Source organism: Perca fluviatilis, chromosome 3 (assembly GCF_010015445.1).
Source record: "Perca fluviatilis chromosome 3, GENO_Pfluv_1.0, whole genome shotgun sequence".
Taxonomy (NCBI): Eukaryota; Metazoa; Chordata; class Actinopteri; order Perciformes; family Percidae; genus Perca; species Perca fluviatilis.
Genome location: NC_053114.1, coordinates 31,203,916 through 31,229,703, shown reverse-complemented (window position 1 = coordinate 31,229,703; position 25,788 = coordinate 31,203,916). Strand labels below are relative to the sequence as shown.

The 25,788-nt window shown below is 41.3% G+C and overlaps 1 protein-coding gene across 3 annotated transcripts; it reads right to left on the bottom strand.

Moving 5' to 3' along the window:
- Nucleotides 1-27: 27 nt before the first annotated feature.
- Nucleotides 28-24,245, bottom strand: ahctf1 (AT hook containing transcription factor 1). 3 transcript variants are annotated; one of them, XM_039794687.1, is made up of 40 exons: nucleotides 23,992-24,245; nucleotides 21,614-21,740; nucleotides 21,211-21,361; nucleotides 20,879-20,981; nucleotides 18,814-18,994; nucleotides 18,338-18,545; nucleotides 17,865-17,981; nucleotides 17,412-17,496; nucleotides 17,125-17,275; nucleotides 16,654-16,786; nucleotides 16,042-16,223; nucleotides 15,746-15,807; nucleotides 15,358-15,486; nucleotides 15,076-15,166; nucleotides 14,824-14,913; nucleotides 14,043-14,183; nucleotides 13,615-13,719; nucleotides 13,120-13,216; nucleotides 12,857-12,980; nucleotides 12,664-12,720; nucleotides 12,110-12,256; nucleotides 11,744-11,934; nucleotides 11,366-11,510; nucleotides 11,100-11,231; nucleotides 10,723-10,870; nucleotides 10,395-10,545; nucleotides 10,199-10,300; nucleotides 9,540-9,684; nucleotides 9,158-9,373; nucleotides 8,262-8,946; nucleotides 7,898-8,077; nucleotides 7,569-7,674; nucleotides 6,952-7,073; nucleotides 6,547-6,848; nucleotides 3,994-6,393; nucleotides 3,371-3,650; nucleotides 3,026-3,217; nucleotides 2,848-2,945; nucleotides 2,437-2,522; nucleotides 28-1,192 (listed from the first exon to the last, which is right to left on the bottom strand). In XM_039794687.1, the coding sequence occupies exons 2-40, from the start codon at nucleotides 21,732-21,734 to the stop codon at nucleotides 1,000-1,002; spliced, it is 8,349 nt and encodes a 2,782-aa protein (XP_039650621.1). In that variant the 5' UTR covers nucleotides 21,735-21,740; nucleotides 23,992-24,245; the 3' UTR covers nucleotides 28-999. The 3 variants fall into 3 exon arrangements, with proteins under 3 accessions (XP_039650621.1, XP_039650620.1, XP_039650622.1); XM_039794686.1 differs by having other exon boundaries at nucleotides 24,003-24,245; XM_039794688.1 differs by having other exon boundaries at nucleotides 3,371-3,620; nucleotides 24,003-24,245.
- Nucleotides 24,246-25,788: the final 1,543 nt, after the last annotated feature.

Sequence of the window (25,788 nt, the reverse complement as noted above, 5' to 3'; positions counted from 1 at the left end):
TCACTCAACACCAGAAGCAGAGAATTATTCAAGCTTTACCATATTTATCAAAGAGCAGTCATCAAAAATAAGACATTCTACATAAGTTCATCAGAAAATAGCCTGTGTCAGCCATACATTTAATTAAACCTGCCTATTAACACATCCCATAACAATTTTAACAACTCCAAACTGATGTGCAAGTCTTTGTTTCTTTCACACCATACATTACATACAGCAACAGTCCAAATGTGATGGCATTAGTGTACAAGTCTATGCTTTCACAGAAAATACCCCAAATCGACTGAAATTTAAGACTATGGCATAGGCAGTCTGATAAGGTGATCAAACACATTCAAGACACTTAAAACTTCAAAATGAACGTAATTCTTTAGGATTTGTTTATTTATTAACTTTATTTGGATCATAGCAAAAGACTATATACACGTCATTTTCTCTCCACTGGGTTGGTTGCTTTTCGATTTAAATAGAAAAAGACAGCAGGCCTTGAAATCTAACGACAAAAAAAGCTAAAACAAAAAAATAAAAGAGAATGTGAATAAAACCTCTTTATCAGAGGCCGGATCAGTTCAGTCTCTGGTTTTATTAATGGGAGTTTCTAAGCCCACATCGATTGCTTTCCCTTGTGCCATTCTGTACTCTACTGTAGAGAATTAAGCTGATTATGAAGAACGTTGCAAAATGGCCATGGATACAATATCAACTGAAGTCAAGTTAGTATGAGTGGGATGTGTAAACTCCAAAAATATAAGCCTCTCCAACACTGCTATCCACCAGTGTGCTTTTTCTTCTCCCAAAAAATATATTTTCATGCCTACATTGCTTTTATTTTATTGTCCTACAGGGAAGTAAATATACAAAAAGCAGTGTGAGGCATTTGAGGAATTAGAACCATCTTGAGTTCAGGCATACACTTTTATTTGACAGCTCCTGATCGAGTTGGTTCAAATCTTCCGGTGGCTGTTTGAGGTTCAGTGGTTAAAACCACCACCAACCTCCTTAAAGTTTCTTCCTCCGCGTGACAGGTCTTGTGAAAACGGCGTCCATTATGCGCTTGCGTCGAAGGTTCATGCTCGAGGTCGGCGCCTCTCCCTCCTTAATTCTCTTCTGTGCTCGCGGATCAGCTGGGCTAGGCAGAGGCGAGATCAGGTCCACCTCTGCTATGGGAGGTGGCTCCAAAACTGCTTTGGACCTGAAGGTGGAGAAAGAACAAAGACCCGAGCAGGGAGTGATTTTCCTTTAACCCAAATGACAAAAGACTAAAACTCTTTAATCTAAGCAGTTCATTGTCGTATCCTCAGTCTTAAGCCGGATATATACTTCCTTTTAAGTATGCATGTGCATGATGGCTGCCTCGTGTATCCTGCCTCTGTTTGGAGCGTTGGTTGTGCACATCCTCAAATTAACTAAATGTCTGCATGTTAAAAGGTAGGGGCAGTGCAGAGACAAACTATACTTGACATTGTCACGGCATGCTTTATTTAGGAGCTAAATACCATCTACGATGGTGCTGCTGTCACTTTTTGTGCCGTGATCTCTGAATTAACTATATAGTAACCTTCGAGTGTCACCATGTTTATTGTTTACGTCATGCAAATCCAAAGTTTTTGGTTCTCTGGTGTGCCCTCTAGTGGAATCATCCAGTAACATGCATAGTACATAAGCTAGTACAGTGATTTTCAACCACTGTGCCGAGAGATCGTCCTGTGTGCCGTGGGAAATTACCTGATTTTACTTAATTCAGGGTTCATACGCATTTTAACCAATACTTTGCGGCAAATTTCCATGACTGTGTTCCTGAAAATGTCAGTCGACATTCTACAATAAGAATAAAAATCTGTGTTAAAGTTTACCCTCAGTAACTATAAAATTAATGACAATTTATGTGGTTCATAGTGGGATTCATAATATCGCTCCCCGAATAGAACGTTGAGATTAAGGACGACGTGAAAATACATTTTATTAATGACATATTATTATGCTGTGTTAAAAAAAAAAATTCCAAAACCTTTCCAGGCCTGGAATTTGCATTTTTCAAATTCCATAACTTTTACAGTCTTTTTTCAAAACAGACAATAGAATTACCTTTTGCGCGCATCCCGCGATGCGCGCAAAAGGTGGCAGTGACAGGATGTAAGCAGTAGGGCCAAGATCATCGATGTAAGCCTGCAACAGCGATGGATACATTTTTAAAAAGGAAAAATGCAGATTCATTATGTCATTATGTAACATTTTTGGTTGGTGGTGTCCCAGACTTTTTTTTATGTAAAAAATGTGCCGTGGCTCAAAAAAGGTTGAAAAACACTGAGATAGTAAGTAAAACAACACAGTTCACGACGCAGCCAGTTGCCTACACCAGCAGGTGGTTAAAAAGCAAGTAGAATATTTTTCCAGCTTAAGGGGTCCATGAGGTATTTTTCTGACAACAGGACTTACTTGGCTGTTCGTTTGCCTGCTTTTCTGGTCTTAGAAATGCCTGCTGCTTTCTCCACTTCCACAAGATCTTCCGAAGCAATTTCATCCTAAAAAGAAACATTTCAAAAGACCTCTCGTTCATTTAAAAAGATACCATAAGATGATTCCTGATTTTTTTTAATCCTGAGAAGCTGTGAAGTAAAAAATCCTCTTGTTCAAAGGCTGGTAATACACAGAAGAGACAGCAGTAATTGCAAGATTGAACTGTAATTGTACCTACAACTGATTTATATACAATTAGCTAATATCACACTAGAGTAGTCATGGTCAAAATTTGTTTTCATCAAAAACAACTCTGCTTTGTGCCAGGCTAACAATGAGCTCACAGGATTGAGGAACTGAACTACAGACCTCATAAGCAGAGGCACTTACATGTGGAGCAACAGAGGCATCGTTGACAACTCTTCTGCTGCTCCGAGTGGCAGGCACTGCAGAGTCTTCGCTCGGGCCAGGAGACTCCGCTCTTTTAGCTTGACACACAGACACAACACAGGGTTAAACCCATCATCGATGAATAATGGACATCCAGGTCAATGGATAAACAGCTCACCTCTTGTTCTTCTTCGTGAGGGGGAATAGATGAATGAATGCTCTCCTGGACTAGACTCGTCCTCTTCGGGTTCGGGGACCAGGCTGTCCTTCACAGGAAGTAGCGAGTTAACCTGCTCCACTGACGACTTAGGACGCACGTACGACGAACTCCTCTTACTGGTTCTTAGCATCTTTGTGACGACTACTGCTCCTGTAATTGCATAACAAAATAACATTTACACCGTTATGTTCATACATTTTAGTTTCTTTCCCATTTGACGGACATCTTACAGAAACTGAAATGCAGAAAAGAATAATACAAATGCAGTTCTATTGTTTTGTCTGCATGCAGCATCGTACATACCTTCCTGCTTCTCTTCCTCATCCTGAAGTCTCCTGATGAGGGCGTCTGCAACAGGGGTTTCAGAATCCACCTCCAACGGCGAGTCCAGTAAGGGAAGGTCTTCCCCATCGTGATCCCAGAGTTTGTTTCTAGTTAGTCGATGGGAGTTGGTGCTACCAGCATTGCTGTGATGTTCAGGCTCGAGGAGAACGCCACTTTCTTTTATATTTTTTGTAATGGTCTCTTCTCTCTTCTCTCTCTTTCTTGTACTCTGAGGAAGGGACACAGGGACCAGTTTCACCTGGGAGTGTAAAATGTCATGAATGATCAATGTGGATGGATCGGGTTTCTCAACATGGTAATATGGAATAATGTAAAATGGACAAAAAGGGTAAGACAGAAAATGATATTGTGAGGTAAAACTTATTTTATGGAAATAGTTGTCTCAAAAGGTATTTAAAGAGAGTCAGTTGTGATGGTTTAACATCAAACGAAAATAGCTTAATATATGTCAAAATCAGATGATGGTGAATTATATGAAGCTTCTTGGTATGTTGACAGAAAACGTTCTCTTATTTGCGACAGCGCCATTGTAACAACAACTCGCACACACACACACAAAAAAAAAGAGATAAATTACTTACTTGTGGATAAATGTTAAGGGTGATACGGTTGGACTGCCGAGTCGCCCTGCCGGGGCTGGAAGGTATTTTGCTCTCTTCCGGCTGAGTCTCTGATGATTCTGTCCTTTTCCTGGAGTTGCCTTTGACAGGGGGTACAACGTCTTCCAACTGCTCCTCCTCTTCTTCCAAGATCATTAATGGTGTTGACACCACCTCACTACTACAAAATTTTCTGCTGGACTTCCTCGGAGTGCTTTTGGCCGGCGTGCGAGTCTTGGAGCTTGTTCGTCGAGAAACTTTTGCGTCTGTGACCTCATCCTCTTGGTCCTCCTCTTCGTTTTGGGTCCTTTGGCTGGTCCTTGTGGTGGCTGTCGGGGTCATGCGCCGTCTGGCTGGAGAAGACACCTTGGACGTTGCATCAACGTCCCCCTCTTCTAACTCTTCTTTAGGAGGCTCTGGCTGAGCTTTGCGAGTACTTCTTCGAGGTGTGCTAGCCTGGACTTTAGTTTCTTTGTTCGGTTTACTCTTTCGAGGTGTACGACTAGGCGAGGCAGGGAGCATAGTGCTCGTTTCTGCCTCCTCCACTTTCCCATTCTCCTCTTTCTCTTCTGGCTCCTCCGGGAGGGGAGAGATAAAGGTTACTGCCCTTGCTCTTGTGGTCCTCCGTGTTGGGGTGGAAGGAGCTTTCTTTTTCCTCTGAGAAGTGGGGGTCTCTGGCACAGGCTGTTCCTCTGGTTGGCTATTTGAGCTGAAAACCTGCCTCACAGGTTTCTCTTCTTCAACAGCTTTATCTTTTCTCAGGCTTCCCCTGGTTCTCCTTCTTGTTTCTTTTTCCGTCTTAATTTCTTCCCGGTTATCCTCTTCTTTCTCTGCTAAGGCTTTGTAGTCCTGCGGTTTCTCCTCTACAACAGTCTCTGTCTCATTGATGTGGGTTATCTCTGTGTCCATATCAACAGGCCCATTCTCTTCAGGCTCCTCCTGGTCCTCGGACAAAGCGGACAAAACAGGTGTTGCTTTGTCCGCCTCCTCTACCATCTCCTCCTCAGCAGCATCTTTCTCTGCCATAGAGTCTTTGTCATGCACAACTGCTAGGAGTTCTCCCACTGGAGTTGGTCCAGAGACTGAAATACCTGCAGATTCATGGTCTTCAACTAACATTATAGCTGGGAGCTCTCCCACTGGACTTGGTCCGGAGGCTGAAAGACCTTCCGGTTCATGGTCTTCAGACGACATCCCAGCTGGGAGTTCTCCCACAGGACTGGATCCAGAGGCGAAAAGACCTTCCTGTTTATGTTCTTCGGCTAACAGCACAGCTGGAAGTTCTTCACTTGGACTTGGTCCAGAAGCTGAAAGACCTTCAGGTTCGTGAGCTTCAGCCAACATCCCAGCTGGGAGTTCTCCCAGAGGACTGGATGCAGAGGCTGAAAGACCCATCAGTTCATGGTCTTTGGCTAACATCCCATCTGGGAGTTCTTCTCCTGGACTTGGTCCAGAGGCTGAAAGACCATCAGGTTCAAGGTCTTCGGCTAACATCCCAGCTGTGAGTTCTTCTCCTGGACTTGGTTCAGAGGCTGAAAGACCTTCTGGTTCATGGTCTTCAACTAACATCACAGCTGGGAGCTCTTCTCCTGGACCTGGTTCAGAGGCTGAAAGACCTTCTGGTTCAAGGTCTTCGGCTAACATCCCAGCTGGGAGTCCTTCTCCTGGACTTGGTTCAGAGGCTGAAAGACCTTCTGGTTCATGGTCTTCAACTAACATCACAGCTGGGAGTTCTTCTCCTGGACTTGGTTCAGAGGCTGAAAGACCTTCCGGTTCATGGTCTTCAACCGACATTACTAACTCTGCATTGCTCTGTTCTTTATCATCATCATCATGGTTTGCCTCAGTGTTTTCAGTTTGTAGGTCAGCGAGTTCTGACTCTGTGGGCCCATTTACCTCAATTCCATCCAAGGTGTCCATTTCTTTTCTCTGGTCCTCTTCATGGACTTCTCCAGACAGAGGAGGATCCTGATCATCTGTACCCAAAAGTATAACCTCATGTTTGGCCATAAGTTCGTCAATAGCCTCCACGGCTGGAGACAGGGTGGGAGGGTCAGAGGACTGCAGATCATTCTCCATAGGCAGCGTGTCTGCATCTTTATCCATGTCCTCATCCATATCCAGCACCAGAGAAAAGCCGCTCTGAGTTTCAGACCTTGGATCGTCTGTCATGCTTTGCTGAATCTCAGGAGGACCCAGCTGAGAACTATCGAGCAGGCCGACCTGCCCCTCCACAAGCTCCAGGGGTACCAGGATTGTGCTAGAGGGTTTGAGCTCCACGTATGATGATCCTTGCTCTTCATCCTCATCTGCCTTCATCTCTCCTTCTTCTTCCCCGAGTCTCACCATCACCACGTCACCCTCCATGTCCTCCTCCACCATCTATAATGGAGGAAACGCACACGAGAAGTTATTTCTTGCTTCTTTCTTTTGTGATTGAGCAAATAATCATTTAGTCTATAAAACGTCAGAAAATGATGACAATGTCTATCACAACTTCGATTAACTGACTTATTTCAGCTCTAAATTTGTTACCTTTATCTCTGCACCGGGTGTGATCAGAGAGAACTCGGCAGCCTCCTGCTCTGACAGACTTGGCAGGAAGTGTGCGTGTCCCTGTTGTACAAAGACTGAACTAGGTTGAAGGGCTGGCAGCCTCCCATTACCCTGGACCTCCTCAATGATCTCCACCTCACTACCAGAGTCCTCCTCTTCATCTTCCTCCTCATCCTCCTCAGCTTGATCAGACTCCTCCTCATCATCATCATCATCTTCTTCCTCCTCCTCCTCAGACACAGGGCTAGAAAGTTCTTCACTATCGTTTACACTCACAACAGCTAGGAGATAAAAAGCAGAAAAGTGTGTGAGAAAATGAGAAAAACAGCACAGTGACAGTCACAGCACCGATGTTAACGTGAATGTGTGTACAATCTTCCTCACAGTGGGAGTCTGTGCCAGTTGGCTCGGAGGATGTCACAGAGGCAGTAGATGTCTGGCTGGTGAACGCTGGAGGAGCTTCAGCAGCTGCCTGCGCCTCTTCTTCAACCTCACCTAGTGACTCACTGGGAGAAAGGAGAATGATATTTTCAAACTGTGAAAAACAAACAGCTGAAAGGAACTGGGAAGGCAACACAGGGTTACATAACATTTTCATAGTTTTAAACCAAATTCTAAACCAAAAGATATGTACACACGTCGATAAAGTTACCTAGATGGTTTATTGTAATACAGACTATGACCTAAATAATATTTTCAGCTAAGTGAATCCATTAAAATATTTCCTGTTCAAATTCTCATGACCTACAAACCCTGGGCAAACTATGGCTATAGCCCAGGAACAAAAACAAGAACTAGATGATTCTGCTGGCTAAATGACCCCCCCTCCCGAGTCCTTATAAACATGTTCCTGGCTTACTGGAAATATTCCACTTTGCTGAAAGTTTCCACCATTAGACAATAAATATTTAGTGTTACAATGTGAGTGATATTTATTTAATTACACACTGCTGAAATATGGATTACAATGAATGTTTCTGTGAACAGAAAAGGGTACAGACCTGTTGAAGGATGTCTGGGTCTGTGATGCGTTGTGGATTCCAGAGCGGGTGAGCGGAGGAGACCGATCGTTGCCAAACAGATGCCTCTGCACAAACTCGGTCAGATCTGTAAGATAATGCAGAAGATACATCTTAGTATGAAGTCATTATAACCTTAGTATGGTCGGGTAATGTAAACGTTTCAATCTATACTGGTAAGAATTTCAGAAAAAGTCACGTGTTACACCATTTCCTCATCGTGTTGTGGATACAAATTACTACAGTCTTGTCTAATATGAGGTGGTAATGTCTAACTTTTTATAGTATAAATGCATCATTTAAGGATAGACCTGTTGATTGATCCAGTTCCTCTTCTGGTTCATTTGTGGGTTCAATGGCTGCAGGTGGTTTCAGATAGTCCGTGAACTCTGTGGATTCATTGGTCTCGGTCAGGACGTCCTGTCCCTCTGATAGATCCGGAGATTGGACCTCAGCGCCAGAGTCCGTGCTCTCAGTTACCTGGTTACAAACTAGTAGCATACAAAATGTGTCAAGCGATTTTTTTAGAGTGTTTTGCAAATTATTTCTGAAAATGTATATATTAGAGCATAGCACTCTTTGTATTTTGATGCTGTGCCGTACTGGTGGGAAGCATCCCACCTCTAATAAAAATGCGGACAGAAACGAATACAGCAAATTCTGCAAATGAATTACCTTGATTGTGACTAGACGTCTCCTCTTGGTATAACGTTGCAGCATTTTCATGTTTGCTACTTGACTCAACATCCTGTTCATCATCCTCTTTAGACTGAACTTCTTCCATGTTGTTAGTCTCCTTTTTCAGAGCAATCTCTTTCACATCCTCAAATGTTTCATCTTCCTTTACCTCTCCTTCTACCCTCTCTATATCCTCCGATGTCAGCAGAGGGGTGTGCTCAGTGGTTGGTAAGGGCTTTTCCTCTGGTTCTTGATTTTCAGTTGGGCTTTTGATGTTCACCGTAACTACCTCCTCTTCTTTCTCGGCAGCTGGATGCCCTTCCTCTCCTTCCTGGTCCTCTGAGAAACCAGGAAGATGTGCATCATAATACTCTAGAGTGGTGTCTGTTGAACGGACAGATATCTGGCTGGTGTCAAAGCTCAGGTTAAGTTGTTGCTGTGTTGCATCTGATGGTCTGGTTTCTGCAGTGACTTCATGGATGGAGGATGACTCTGTCTCAAAGCATCTCAGCTGTGGGGAGGGAATACCATCTTCTGGAGGCAAAAACTTCACATGAGGTTTTTCTCCTTCCTCGTCTTCATCCTCTTCCTCCTCGGCAGGCGGTAAAGACCAGGTCTTATGTGTGGCCTTGGATGGCGTAGAGCCTCTGGTAAGCAAGCTAATCTCGCTGCCTGCTGCCATCTAGAGAGGAAAACCGTTCCAAAGAAGATTGCAAGACACATTTTATTATAAAAACAAAAATCAAACCTACACTAGCCAAACAAAGATGAGAACTGTGCTCACACAGACCACTAAGCACAAATTTGATAAAGAGAGTTTTTTCCCTGTTTGTTTGTGTGCGAGGTGGCTCCTCGGAGTCAACACACTACTCCTTACTAGAGCTTGCTCTTACCCCATTGGTCCATTGGATGCCCTTCTCCGGTTCAGGAGATTCTGCCTCTTCGATAAAGGTGATCCGGCTCTCTTTGCCGCGGAGTGGGGGGGTGATGGAGCGCCCTGGAGAAGCAGATGGGGTGGCGACAGGTGTGGGCCTCAGGCTGCTGCGCAGGATGGACTGGGGAGTGAAGGCTGAGAACACACGGCCAGAAGCAGCCAAGGCCCGAGCTCGCTGAGAGAACAAAAACATGAAAAGTGTAACTAACAAAACACGAAAAAGTCAATTATTAGGAAAAGAAGCTATACATAAACAAAATTTATAAATATACATAAGGATTTGACTTCTTAGGGTATCCTAACAATGTGAAGACTTACGTAAGTGTCAAATTCCTACTCACCTTGACAACCTGTGGTGTTTGCAGCAGACTGAGTTCAGGGGCCTTGCTGGTGCTCTGTGGAGAAACCCAGGAGCTGGGAGGTCTGAGGGGGCTGAGAAGAGGGCGAGGTGTTTGACAGGAGGGGTGAACCACCAAGTCCATCAGCCTGGTTCACATTGAAGAGGAGGAAGGAATGCTTTAAGATGCTGTCTTAACAAAGCTCTGTCATGCATACTTGTAACTTTTAAGAATATAAATATTAGTGTAACCTAGCCATTAGTGTAACTAATTGTATTCTGAAAAAATTATTGGAAAAATGCTGTAAGAAGATGTACATGCATAGTTTTTCAAGTCTGATTTTCTACACCTTCAGGTCAATATAAAAAAAAGGTATGGGAAATATGTCCTAGTTCCATAATATGGTTAAACTAAGAGTTTATTACCCTGAGGTGTCTCAAAATATAATAAATTCAGAAATGAATGCTTATGCTCTTTAAGAGGTGCCTTGCTGTAATGCTCAAATAAATTTAATTTTAAAATAATTTAAGTTAATTTAATGTTCAACAGCACTAAACTGTCCTGTGCCAGAGGAACAAAAATATCAAGGGTTTTGGTTTATGTTCAAACATGTGGGTATGGTATGCTTCAATCAGGCTAACATGGAGCACTTATGAGAGAACCTTGATTTCCGCTTGGAGGTCATGGTAATAGGAGTTCCCAGGAAGGGCTCCGAATGGGCCAAGGAGGAGGACTTGGGGCTCTGAACATCAGCAGCGCCGGAGCTGACAGAAAGAAAATGGAAAAAAGGTTAGAAAATCAATCAAATAAATAAAAAATAATTACTCCTGAGATGCAATTTTGACATTGTATGCTCACCTCTTGGCTGGGGAGGACTGTGGTGTAGCCCCTTTGCCTAACCACACCTCCTCAATCTTGGTCAGGAGATTGTTGATGAAGCCGGCCCTCGACATCACCTTCTCAGTGACGGAGCGTTTGGTGATGGTTGACAGTGGCTGTGGCCGAGAAACTGGAGGACAACATGTAAATGTGTTTTTTTTTTATATAAGTTAACATAAGTTAAGTGGTTGTTTAGATTACATTAAAACTAAAATGAACAGACACCAGTGCTGTGGTTGGAGCAACAAACACGTTACCACGGAGGTAAATTGCAATCGACATGAATTAAAGTTAAGCATCTCCTTACCTTCTCTGTGGATGGCGTAGGGATGCTGGTATGGCTTTGCTCTCTCCATTGCCAGTTTCCTCTGGACTCTCGGCAAAACCTTGCCATACTGATCCAATATCAAGTTCCTGTTGTTGGATCGGTCTTTAAGCTTTGGGTCCCGCTCATTCTAGGAACAAAGAAGCAAGAAAAATGGGATGGATGGAATTTTAAGTATCTTCTTTTTACAGTAAAAGAATTTTCATATTTGAATATATGTCTAAATTGATAACAATTTATTATTACAGTTGATTCTGTATACCATGAATAAATATCTAATAAATGTACTATACATGTCACAAACTGTATAACACTGTGATAATTAATGGTAATACTTTGTAAGGGAGTGTCAAACATACCACCAGGTTCATTTTGAGGCTGTGGTTGAGCTGTAGGGCAGGAATGTATTTGGCCTGCTGAAGGTAATGAACCATCAGCAGTTCTCTGTTCTGGAGACCCCCTGTACCCTGGAGAAACTTCTCCAAACATTCCTGAAACACAAACCCAAGAACCACGAGTTTTAGACATCCACTTTATAATCCAAAAACATAAGGAAAGATTAATTTACAACAGAATGATTAAGGGATTTTGAATGCAGCAATTAATCCAATCAGCTCTATCCTACCTGCTCAGTGAGGCCCAGGGGCAGTTTGAGCAGCTCCTTGATGAGGCCCAGCTCCTGGCAGCTCTCATACAGATAGCCCAGCAGCTCTCCCATGTTGAGGCGATTAGAGTGCTTCCGAAGTAAGGACCACGCCTCTATGAGACACCTAGAAGAAAGACACACTGGCTGGTTATTAAGGGAAGATAAGACCTGTGAAACTAAACAATGGCTGGCATTGGATTGCCATCATGCTTGTTTCCTAAAACAAAAAGCAATTTTTCTTAACCAGGTTTCACAGTTGCGAAACTTCAACAAGGTTATCCAGTTTTACTGAACATACATTTGTATTTAATGTTTCTGCTGGTGTTCCTGCATATAATCCTTGCTCTTTGTTCTTACCCGTTGTGTAGCAGTACAGACAGGCAGAGTTTAGCCTGGGTGGTGGAGGAAATTGGGGGCTTCATAACATGGAAGTATCGTAGAGCCACTGCGTGTTGGCCCTGGCACATCAGCGCTTGCAGGACTCGCTCGTGCTGCCACTCAAACTGACACTGAGAGGCAGCGGGATGCAAGAGCAACTCGAAGGAACTCTGATCAGGACAAAGAAGGAAATGAGGTTTTAGTGTCATTAATGTTTACACATTTAAACGTTAATATGCTAATACTGATGTTCCATTTCCCTTTTAATATAATGAAGCTCTTTTGTCTTGCACAATGTTTCGGTATCCAAATTTACTTAGCTTAAAAAGTCAGTCAAATGTGTACCTGGTGGTCACGATGGTCCAGCAGCCAGAGGCCTTGTACTAGTTTCACCAGTCCAATAGGGATGGCAAAAGCTGGGGGGAAAGACTCCACTGATGCTCCCTCCTTATTGGGGAAGGAGTACATCACATCCAGCAACAGGTAAATCACCTGAGATCATAGGTCAAGGCTCATACATGCAGTAGGCTTGAGTGAGTCTATCATTGCGAGAGTTTAAGATTGACAACTACGACTTAGGTAACTAGACTGTAAAATAAATGACCCAGCATTGTAAAGATTTCAGTCTTTCAAAAACTACAGAAATCTTGAAATGGAAACGATAACAAATCATCTATTCAAAAGCTGTGATCTTAAAAAATGTTTTATGTAATGAAACCAACAGGATTACAAAAAAAGTTGTTGTTACATTTGTTCTTTTGTGTGATGTTCAAACAGTGAATGCAGATTCCCTTTTTATCTGCAGTTTCCTTGAACTGTACATCCACAGCCACAAACATTCCTTTAAACAAGCAAATAAACAGCAGAAGAAACAACTCGCCACTATTATTTAAGGATACGATTGCATGTTTGGCAGCTTCATCAATGTGGTCCAGTAGGTAAATGTCCAACAAGGCCTGTGGATCAGAGTTATAAAATCAGTTCTTTACACATTGTAAGAGCAACAGACGCAAACATTTTTAATGTCTAATTTGACATAAATTAGATGGTACAAAATAATTGATATTAAAAATAAATAGTTTTAATGCTTACATGCAGTGTAGGTGGTGGGTATTGCCCTGTCCCATTCTCGTCCCTCTTCCACAGGTTGGTCAAGCGTTCACCACATTGTCTGACCAAACCGTCAATCATCAGGCAGTCTGCACACCACTTGCCCCTGAGAAGATCACGGGACAGCGTCCGCGTTAGATCAACTTAGACCATCATCAGATATGATTTAGAAAATATTGGTTGGCTGGAGTTATAGATTTGGAATATATCAACAATTAAATTGCTTTCAAGCTAAGACTGCTCACTTAGCCAGCCTGGTGAGCTCCTCTCTGCGTATGGTATAGTAGTTGCTGATGACTGAGTGAGTGTAGAAAGGCCTGGAGATCTGGAGAGCATCGTCATCTGGTGGAAAGGGCAGTTCAAAATTAAAAATAAAACTGAATACAGTGCTATTCAAAAGTCTTGCAACCCTTTAAATTGTATGCTTATCTGTATTCAACAACTCAACAAACTCAACAAAAAAAGACAAACCAGATACATTTCTGCTAATTTGAAATATGTGTTTACAGCAGCCAGCCTTTTAGCTGGCTACACCTCTTGGAGCCAGACCTTGATTTAAGAATGTAACCCCACTCTACGTTGCAGAATGCTTCTATTTTAAGATTAAAAAATTTGGTCACTGGAGTCAGTTACAAATTCAACCTGCTTCCAACTTGTTTACTCACTGACTCTGAGAAATTGTGTTGTGCAAAATTGCTGGTAAGGTTTCTCAGATCATGTTTATGCCGGCAACACCTTACCTGATCCTTCAGGCAGTAGACCAGTACGACAGAACCAGAGCACCACCTGAGCGTACTTGGAAATCAGACTGGACACCAGGTTTTTGTTCATCAGACCCACTAGGCCTACACAACAAAAATATTGACAAAACTTATCAATAACTACAAATGACTCAAAACAACACCACAACACCTTCTCTGTTTAAATGGCGGATCAAAAGGACAAGGCAGCTCAAAGTGTATCAAACCATAAAGATATCATCATTTTATTGACATACACACTCAGTATAAAGACATATAAAAAACACAATGAAGCTGAGTATTTCATTACAGTTTAGCCCAAATGGGAATTAAATAGAGTGTCTGTGTGCTGGCTGAACCTGTTTTCAGTGACATCACTGGGAAACATAACACTTGTACATGTGATTGTATCTGTGTGGATATTGCACCTTTTTGTGTAAGCTCCTGAGCTTCACTGAGCAGACAGTGGAAGATAGTACTGAGGTTACTGAGGAGTCTCTGGCTGTGCTGTAGCAGCTGCATGGTCTGAGGGTCTGTGAAGTTGGACGAGCTGTCAAACAGCGGTGCACCTAGGACACACACACACACACACACACACACACACACACACACACACACACACACACACACACACACACACACACACACACACACACACACACACACACACACACACACACACACACACACACACACACACACACACACACACACACACACACACACACACACACACACACACACACACACACACACACACACACACACCCACAGAAAACAATAGGTCTGTATCTTAAATAATGAATAATTTTTAATATCGACAAATGGAAAACCCAAGCAATTGCTATCCTTGGTAGGTGAAATAATTCTGTGATGTAAAAGTTTGAGTTGTCATCAATTAATTAATTAACCTTACAAACAGGCTACGCTAACATATCTCATCTATTCAAATGTATCACTGGATACCACCTGAGTGCTCACATAGTGCCAAATATAGGGTTTGTCAGATGTCCAGTTCTTGACACCTTGAAACATTTATGAAGACTTAATAAGATTGCCAACTTTTTATCAATGTTAAAAAGAAACATTTTACCATTTGTTATTGCAAAGACTGCAGAATGGATTTACAAGATCCAACATTTCTTTTCCTGTCTAAACAACATTCAGAATGTCTTTTGATGTAATTTTTTAAATTATATTAAAACATACAGATGCCATCCAGTTCCTCCTTGGTCTGGACCACTTTGTTCCAGGCCCAATCCAGGATGTAGCGCAGGTTCAGGGCAGAGCCAGGTTGTTCTGTTTATGAGGGACAGAATTACAAGCATTAGAGTTGAATGTATTTATGTAGAGGGACTTGGTTAAGATTTAAACTATGAGTATCTATGTTTGAGATGAAACCACACACTTGCTGAGCAGTTTAAGGAACAATTTGACAGTTATACAAGTATGACTCCTCACCTTCTGCAGTCCACTGCTTGATACAGCCAGTTATCAGTCCCAAGGAGCTGGTCTCAACCGCTGTGGACAAGATGGCCTCCAGCTGCTGCTCCTAAAGACCAACATCAAGTTAAATGTACATACTACTGTCAAAACTTCTGAATAATTATAATAATATATATTTGTTTTAATTCTGTATATTGTTTTGTAATGTAATTTAAATGATGGGAGTTCAAGAGCATCAAGATCAGTGGCCTTGTGTGAACAAGTGGTTCTAGAGATCAAGATGTCAGCTGTGTGTACCTGAGAGAGGCTGGAGGCCTGGCTGTCAGCAAGGCGAGATGAGAGTAGGCCAGACATGAGACAGCGAGAGTAGCTAGTAGAGATGATGTCACTGGAGCAAGGAGCCGCTTTCTTCAAAAAGCTCAGGGTCTGGTGTTATGACAAGGCTGAGGTGTAAAAGAAGCCGACTTTCTATTCAAATCATCTTCACATATTTAAATCCTACATGAATGGTAAATATTGTGTAGCCTTAACAATAAACATATCATCTTATGTTAACTGAAACACAAAAGCACACACACGCACAAGGAAAAGGCTATGTAAACTAAAATTCAAACAGTAAAGTTCCACATAACAAACGGTGAGGTGAACATTTTGTATGATAGATCAATTAACAAAAGAAACTTGCCTCTTTCTGATACCCAGAGCAGGTTAAGTGCACAATTCCAGAATTGAGCAAGCAGGTAGCATCTGTAACATGAAAGGAAAAAAAGAGAAAAAAAAAAATCAATGTTATTAGTGAAATTACTTTTAAATCACAAACCTGGATGTGTCTGCACAAGCAAGTTCCTGAGCAATACAACAAAACAGGCAACAGAAATTCACAGAACCTGGAAAAAATTAAGGACCAGGAAGATTGTATTTTTTTTATTATAATCCCTCCATATTATACCATATTGTGGTACATATAGTGTCTACACTTACCAAAGTTATATGTGGTGGGGTTAAAGTACTGTTCTGGTGGGGGGCAGGTGAAGGGCAGGCCCCTGCTCAGGCTGCGGTCGTGCACCAGAACATCCAGGAGGACGTGTTGAGACAACATCTGCACTACGCGGTCCAGAGACCAAACTGCCAGGTAGGGACAATTTTGCAGAGACTCTCCAGTTCTGACAACAACAAACAAAAGTGAAATGCAGGGTCACAGTAAATCAAGCAATCATTACAATAACCCCTAGAAAAGAGGAGACAATGAGGCCTTAATTACCTGCATAACTGCAGTTTAAAAAAAAATTAAAAATAATAATAAAAATCATACAAACAACATCCTTAACCTTGGGTTTTATATTGTTCCTGTTTTGTGTCAGTTCTTAGATGTGTCAAGTTTGTTCCCTTTTCATTTTAAGGTACATTGTCAGTCTGATATGTCAAGGTGAGGGGAGAGTCCATTTATTTGTATTAATGAGTTTATACGAAATTGCTACATCACCTTTAAACTGACTAAATGGTTTAATGAAAGTTGGTAATTTCTTTAAAATGTATCGTAATTAAGAACTCAAGAAACCTCTTAAGTAATTACAAAATCAGTCTCAACAGTACCTCAAAGAGTCTGGCATCTGTGCGTGGTACCAACGGTTGATGTCAAAAACCCCGATGAAGGTAGACGGGGTTCCCTGACCATAGGCCTTGACTTGCCAGCTGAAGATAGACACACTGGTGTCTGGAGATGCAACTGAAAATGGGGAGGTGGAATGGCGAAAGGTTAGGGTGAATGTAGAAGTGAAAGAAAAAAAAAAGAAAGAAAAAAAAAGGCAGGCAAGCCAACTGAGAGGAAGTAAATACAGTATGCAAAACCAAACAAAAAGGGACCAAGAGTAGGACTGTTCATCATGCAGTTGATTGTAGTACTAGAAACACTTAGTTAGAACACATTAAAACACATTTGAAGATCTTATCTAAATTTCTCTACAACGACAAAGCAAATCTGATTGGAAATGCTTAAAATCTGCACCAATTAGTTTCCTACAAACTTCTATCTTCCATGGGTAGTTTCAGGGGAAGCAGGCTAACCTTCGTTCATGCTGTCATCCCTGTCGGGATGGGGTCGGAACTTCTCGATGGTCTGACAACTCAGCAGGCGGGTGTTGGTGGCCTGGGCTCTGAGAGGGAAAGCTGTGCCACTTAACTCCTGACTGTAACGTTCCTCACAGTACTCCAGACCCTGAGTAACAGAAAGTTAAAGAGGGAGGAGAGTAAACAAAGGAAGGTAAATATACATTAGATGTGCTGATACAGAAGTAAAGGTTTCACTGATTTAAGTGAATAGAGAGAACATATTTTATATACACACTACAGACCTCATAGAGGATCTTCCCAGAAGCTAGACACTTCCTTTCACTGAAGGCCAGCTGAAGCAGGCGGAGGCTGACCATATCTCCCTCACTGTGTGGGAGAGAGAGAGGAGGCAGAAGAAAAATAAGAACTTGGCAAAAAGCAAAAACACACTCCGCCTGGATGGAAATACAAATGCTGTCAATTTGCTAAATCTTATGCTATTAGACAGAAGTGTAAGGTGAACTTTCAGGGTGGGTTCCAGTAGTAAGAAACCCTCATTCAAAACTCCCATTGATATTTTGGGCATTTTAGGATAGTAAACCCCTGTAACTCGCCTAAAATTTCAGACCGAGGAAAGAAATTACTGAGATTGTTTTACAGAAGCTAGTGTAATAGAGGCGACAGGACACCATGACTTCACCTCTTTATAGTCAAAACAAAGAACATAGTAAAATTGAGTTTCATTAAAGACTTACAGGTCCTGAGAAGACTGGACAGCCCAGAGGTAGCAACAGTTCCTAGGGTCATTTTCTGGCTCTTGGAAGGTGAAGGCATGCACAGGCACCCTGCCACCCTCTAACTGGGAGTGGTATCTCCACATGAAAAACATCAAACAAAAATGAATATACACATACAATGATTTTTATTTACCCAACAATGGTATTCTTAAATGTACAGTATATTATAGTTGCACACTCTTGTAATTACTATATATGGCTCTTGAAAATAAATCTATTCTAGCATTAGTAAATTCATCTATTCCATAGTGGATGTTGGGATAGGAAAACTGCTTGTAATGTAAAAGTACTTAAGGGGCATAGAGTACTTCGCAAATAACAGTACCAGTGTTGCATACAACTCAAGGGATAGGCTATCCAGGACGGACACCCAAGCATCTTCCACACTTTTAAAAAAAAATATGGAAGTCTGAAGAAATACAAAGACTCACTCCTTCTTTAGAGTCTTCATGTTCCACAGCTGTAAAAAGCCATCTGAAAATCCCACTGCCAGCTGGTTGGTCCTTGAGATGTACTGCAGAGCTGTGGCTCCAACTCCACTAGGCCCATTCAGCTGGAGACAAAGATGTCTGCCTTGTCTGGTGCTGACTTCTCTCAGCCTGGGGATCTCTTGAGGAGATTTGGTCACTACCTGCAGGTCTGGGAACAGAGAGTAAATATGAAAGGGATGAGGGTTTTAGATAGAGAAACAAACGTGTGTGTGTGGCAAGAAAAACTGAAAGCAAGATAAGCTCTTTTACTACTTCACTAAAGAGGCCTATATGTGTCAGTATGTAACCTTGTTTGTTTTTTTCCAAGGCTCCAAGGGTGTTCCAATTAGGGGAACTGGTCATTACACAGGACAGAGGACAAACAAAAAGGAAATGCCAACACTAATAAACCCAACACTTGGTCACACGCTCCTCACCTGAAGCCTCCAGTTCACTTTGGCTGCAGGACAAGTCGTCGAGACAGAGGTCCACAAGCAGAACATGACCGAGATCCGTTACCACGGCGGCAATGCCAAAGAACCAGCGCAGACTCTGGTGAAGATGCTGGGTCAAAGTGCTTGCTCCGCCGTAACTCACTAACGGCTCAATAGCTGTAATCTAGACACCAGAAAGGGTGGAGAGAAGAAAAGGAAAAACAGACGATGTTGAGGTTTCAATGGATACGATAAGACAGGCCCACACAGTTCAAAATTGACTTTCGTAAATCTGATTTTTTTTCTCTACTTCAATACCTGCTGAAAACAAAAAATCTAAGGTGAGATGACCAAAAAAAATAAATAAATAAAAACTACAAATCGCTCTTCAAATAACAATGTCTAAATCAATAATATACATCTGACATGAAGAAATGTTTGCAGGCTGTGATTTCTGCCAAAGGAGGTGTTGGTACGTGTCCATTGTCAGCATCATTTCCATGCTTCCCATTCATTTCTATGGGAGCAGCCGTGCAATGCATTCTGGTAGCGTCGCGGGGACTTTGGAAAAGTGGGGCGTCGAGTCACCCGCTCCTCATTTACATAAAGTTGAATCCAGGCAATTTCATGCAAATGAGGAGCGACAGGCTCAGCTCAACGCCTCTCAAAAGCTCACGAAAATCTTTTAAACTGACTGTTGTCAATCTGAAATGAAGACAGATTCAGCTAGGGCTGAAACGATTCCTCGAATAACTCGATTACAAAAAATCCTCGATGCAAAATGACTTGCCTCGAAGCTTCGTTAAATCAATGTTAGCAACGTTGTATGCTGACTGACGGTGTTTCTGCACAGAGCATTATTACTGTCGCACACCAGCACGGCTCAGTCTGCTGCTGGCGACACATGCTAGAGCGTAAATAGCGAGGGGCTAAGAGAAGAGACAGGCTGGAGAAAACGACAGAAAGTGTCCAAAGTTTGGAATCAGTTCAAACGTAATTAAAACTAAAACTCTGTACAGTATGTCTACTGCAAAATCAAACTAGCTTACCACGATAATAGCATGACGTCAGTGCTTCAGCATCTCAACAGAAAACATGGAGTCTAACTCATCCATTCCACGAAGCGGACCCGACAAAAGTAAATCACAGAGTCGTATGGACGATGAAACTACATCAAACACAACAACTACCAAAAACAAAGACAAGAAAATACGTAGTGGTGACCACGATCTGATCTAAAGAGCTGACGCGTTGACTATCCCTTCGGAAAAACAACTGATTGTCGCGCCCTCCCACCTCTCTCTCATCAACGATCTAATAGCATAAGTGTAACAGAGCTGTGTCACATTATAATCAAATATATAAATGAAAATAGGTTGAGTATAACTAATATTTACATATAAGCCTACTGTATATACAGATCAATCTCAGGTTGAAACTTGTAGTTCTGAAAGTTAAGTTGCACAACTTAATGTAATGTTTATGTATGTTTATTGTATGCCTTAGTTTGAGGTTGATATCATTTGAAAAAAAAATTCTTTAAAAACAATGGCACTTAAATGCACTTAATGTTTAGTTTTTTGAGAGATGATATTGTAAGCAATACAAATGTTTTTTTCCAAAAATGTTGCTTTTCCCCCTAGTTTTGGTTGTTTAAAAACGCAAAAAAATGTATCCGATTAATCGATCGATAAAGTGCTAGATTAATCGATTACAAAAAGAATCAATAGCTGCAGCCCTAGATTAAGCAACTGCATAGCCTATTTCGCGCTTAAAAAGGTTTTCAGAAACACGTTTTAGTGAACTACTTTCGTAAAATAAGAGATCGTATTCCAAACGAGCTTCCATTATGGTGTTTTTGAGAAACATTTTGTCTCCTTGGACTGCTATTCGTTTTGTATATTATATAAATATATATGTATGATAACGACTAACGACTCAAATTATGTTAGAAATGTTGCCTTTAACCAGTGATTTGTCACTCCACAATTTTAGCATTCAGATTCAAAGCATAAGACCATTTCTACTAGATATGAACAGGAGAGACCTTGTTGCACCACCAACTCACCCTGCCTGGTATAACCACAGCTTTGACCACCCTTGACAGTCCTAAGTCATAAAGACATAGCACGCTGCCCTCTGCTTCCTCCAAGCCAACTAGTAATCCAGACCTATTAATATAAAACAGTAAAAGGAGTTAACATTTGATATTTTCTCAACAAATAATATACATCTAATAAGCTTTCTTTGTAACAAATGTATAAGCAGATGATTCTGACAGTTGTAGACTACAAATCACTTATTGCAAGTTTGAATAGTAGTTAAGAGTTCATTTTCTCCACAGATCACAATCCACATGAAAGGGTGATAAAGAGATAGATAGTGAAAGAAAGCTCTGACCGTTTGAGCCAGCTGAAGTCCCTGGCAGCGAGGACACCGGGGGGGTGCTCGCCTCCACCACTGAAGCAGTACGCAGACAGCCGTTCTCCTGTCACTGCATGGACAACCTCCAGATGGGGGCCACAGGCCAGCCAGGCCAGCCCGCTGCGGCCTTCACACACAGACAAGGAAATGAAAGGTTAGGGGGGTTATGATCCTGGATTACACCAAGCTAGATTCCATTTGTGTTTTAATACGGGTGGGAAGGTGTTCCATGATTTCGAGCCTTTTATTGAAAGAGATTACATTAAAAAGTACTGGGACTAAATTACATTTTAAAACCTTGCATTTGTCATCGCAACTAAGGATGGAAGGAAGAAAATAAACATTTATAGAGAATATTGATCAGTAAAAATAGGCTTACCAACAGTGAATTTCCCATGTAGCACAGAGTCTAGGGTGATCTCATCCTCCCCTATAGCATCTATAGTCACTCCTGGGAAAGGCAGCAGGCTGCTGGTGACTTGGGCAGTCAGGTCATGCATTTTTCACTGTATAAACAACAATAACACAGGAAATACAGTATGTTAGAAACAGCAGTTAGTAAATTTAAACTTCACATACAGTTCCCTTAAAATACTGCACACTTACTAAAGTTTTGTGGTCAAAATGTAATTTAATTTTGTCAATATGACCATGCCCTAGGTTACGTATGTTCATCAATAAGTCGAAGTACAATAATAACCAGTGAAAAACTCTTTCTGAGCCCTTCCTATTCCATAAATCCACTTCAGGCTTTATCTGCTCGATCAGGTTTTAAAGCACAAAAGAGGCCTTTCTTTCGATCCACGCACCCACAGTTGTCAGGAAATGTGCTGTCAGCAAACTTGCCGACAACTGGTGCTGCAACTGGGTTTGCTTTCTAGTCAACAACAACACATGATATACTGCTACACATCTGTTTGCAGATGTGAGTTATAACATGGAGTTATGATAAAGTGTTAAAGTAAAGCACTATTCAAATCATTGGTCAAAATACCCCCCTGAAGTGGCCTTTTTGTAACCCCTCTCTCTCCAGACCCACTGACAATGCCAATATTTTTTCCTTAAACTCACAAAATCAGTATTATCTGAAAAAATTTTAAAACTTAAAAAAAAAAAAAAAACTAATAATAGACTTCACCAGTAGTATTTGTATTATCATGTTGTCCCATGTGTTGATTTCTATTTATTCTTATGTCAAAACCATTTTTGACCCAAGTCTGTAAATGTTTATACTGTCCCTCAGCCTTGTTATTTGTGCTCCAACAAGACAATATTATCTGCAGCAGTATGGTATATACACAGTGGTGCTTTCAAGGCCAACTCGACCTAAATGGAAATTCGCCCGTCAATATTACAGTGTGCGAAATTGGACACAATACTGCCCTCTGTGACCACAATGCAAAACACAGTGGATTCAAGTGAACTCCCGCGCAACAAGCCTGTCAGTCACTACGCAGCCACATGCAATGACGTGAGATTAAACATGTAGACATAATATAACAATTACCAACTAAACAAGCACAATGTATGCATTTAAAAGCGTCGCCAGACTATTGAAAGAGGCAAAGAGTTTAAAACAAAAATAAGATGATTCAAACAAATCTGCTTCCGCAAATACGAAATCTAGCGCTCACGTGTATCAATATCTGCGTGACACTACGTAACAATGTTGATACAACCCAGAGTTACTTTTAAATGTAGTCGTCAAACATATCAGACACTATTCAGACGTTATATATGTTTAAACGTCAGTTAACTGGCTAATGTTAGCCTGGTCGTTGGCATCAGCAGAGTATAGATTAGCTTCACCAACTGTATTTGTTAGCGTTGAGTTAGCTTGACATAATGTAAACAAACATAAGATCGCTTTCTGTGCACAATGTAATGCACCGTGCTGTTAAACAAATGCCACAATAACCACACGTTAAAATTATGCGAATGTTATTCAGTGCTGAATAAGGATTGGTAGCTGCCTTACACACTTTCTCAATACATTAGCAGGCTACCCAGTTAGCTTGCAAGGTCACGCAGGATTACAGTTTATCTAGCTAGCTAGAAAGCTAGTAAAGTTACGATATCTGACCTAGCTAGCTAGCTTCAAAGATGGCAGTGGTTATTTCGCGTTGTGTCTTTTATTAAGTTATTGGATATGTGTGCTATAACAAATCAACTAACATTATCCACAACGCTGACTAAAATTAAATCTCAAGCTCGTTAAATCAGGGCGGCTAATTTAGCTAGTCTAGCCGGAGGTAACGTTACGATGCTACTTTCTCTTCGCGTTAAATGTTAGCAAAGCAGTTGGTTATGCACGTTATTTCTTCCATGACCCACTTTGGTGCTGAAAACCAGCAGCAACGTTACTATTTACCAGAGCAAACATTATTCTCGTTAGTCTTGTCTTTACTTGAATCTTGGAATTTAGATAGTTAGCTACGATACAGGTAATTGTGTAGTCTTGCTTTAACGTTAGCTAGCTAGCTTTAGCTGGAACTGTGCAGAGGTACTGTAATGTAACGTTTAGCTAGCTAGTCTAGCTAGTAATACAACACTATCTAGCTTGTAGCTAACATTACTGGCAACATCACGGTACAGCTAGCTAGCTAGTCTTCGTCAGCGACAAGTCAAGCTCTTATTGGGATTCTTTTCGGTGAATTTAGCCATCATATTAAGTGAGCTAACATTAGCCATGTTAGCTTTCTCTCAGTTGGAAAACGTGATGCTATGTGCCGCTATCGGCTACCAACGTCAACGTACTCTAATGTTACCTGTCCGAGGATGTTGACGGCTTTATCAGAGCCACGAATGTTTAGTTTTCCTTGATGAATATCCCGATTGCTTTTCTCCTCTGTCATAATCCGCTCTTTTTTAAAATACAACTCATGCGTAAAGCACTCTGAGCACTCCAATTGAATGACAGGCACGAGATGCTCCCTCTGACTTCAGGCTTCTCCACCGCAAAGCGCCATTTCCACGATTGGAAAGTGCTCCATGGCCTACTTCTTCGGTTCTGACAGAATAAGCACAGCGATCGCGTACTGCTGCCCTCTTCAGTTTGGGCGTAATTTACATGCACAATTATGCTTGGGCTAAAAGTGATGTTACTGTCGAGTTATCCATGGTAGTACATCCATGGTATCGAGGGTTGTTTCTATGATTGTATCGTTTAGACATAGACCAATTACGTCATCAATGACGCCCTAACACAGTTTAGAAATGTATGTTCCTGATGAAAACAAATAAAGTCTCCCCTCTACTACATCATTTTCCTAGTTACACAAGCAAATGCACAACTACGGTTACAAGCACATTCACTGCCCTCATGCCGCTATTATAAACTTATTTACCAAAGGATTGATTACACAAATCTGATACATTGCTCACAAGAACGATTGCTATACAATCATAGGCCTACTTATCATAAAATAGACACTTTATTGATAGGCTATAAATGTATTACATTGATTTTGTTCATTTTTTTTCATTGTTGACTGTCCTTATTCCCAGTACTTAACTGGCGTAAAATATAGTAATGTACAGTCTTTGACCTAATATGAGATTCGATTATGGTCAATTGTGGCAATCTGTTCAGATAGGCCTATTCAATATGTATTTTGTCTTTTTGTTCAAACCCCAATTCCAATGCAGTTGGGACATTGTGTAAAACGTAAATAAAAATACAATACAATTATTACAATCATTTTCAACCTATATTCAATTAAATACACTACAATGACAAGATATTTAATGTTCAAACTGATCAACTTTATTTTTTTGCAAATGTTCACTCATTTCCATTTGATTCCTGCAACACTTCCAAAAAAGATGGGACAGGGGCATGTTTACCACTGTGTTCCATCACCTTTCCTTTTAACAACACTCAGTAAGCATTGTCAGGTGGAATTATTTCCCATTTTTGCTTCCTGTACAACTTCAGTTGCTCAACAGTCCAGGGTCTCTGTTGTTGTATTTTGCGCTTCATAATGCACCACATATTTTCAATGGGAGACAGTTCTGGACTGCAGGCAGGCCAGTCTAGTACCCGCACAATTTTACTACGAAGCCACGCTGTTGTAACACATGCAGAATGTGGCTTGTCATTGTCTTGCTGAAATAAGCAGGGACGTCCATGAAAAAAATACATTGATGGCAGCATATGTTGCTCCAAAACCTGTATTTACCTTTCAGCATTAATGGTGCCATCACAGATGTGCAAGATACCCATGCCATGGGCACTAACACACTCCCATACCGTCACAGATGCTGGCTTTTGAACTTTGCGCTGATGACAATCTGGATGGTCCTTTTCCTCTTTGGCCCGGAGGACATGATGTCCATGATTTCCAAAAACAACTTGAAATGTGGACTCATCAGACCACAGCACACTTTTCCACTTTGCGTCAGTCCATTTCAGATGAGCTCGGGCAATTTGAACATTAAATATATTATCTTTGTAGTGTATTCAATTGAATATAGGTTGAAAAGTATTTGCAAATAATTGTATTCTGTTTTTATTTACGTTTTACACAGCATCCCAACTTTATTGGAATTGGG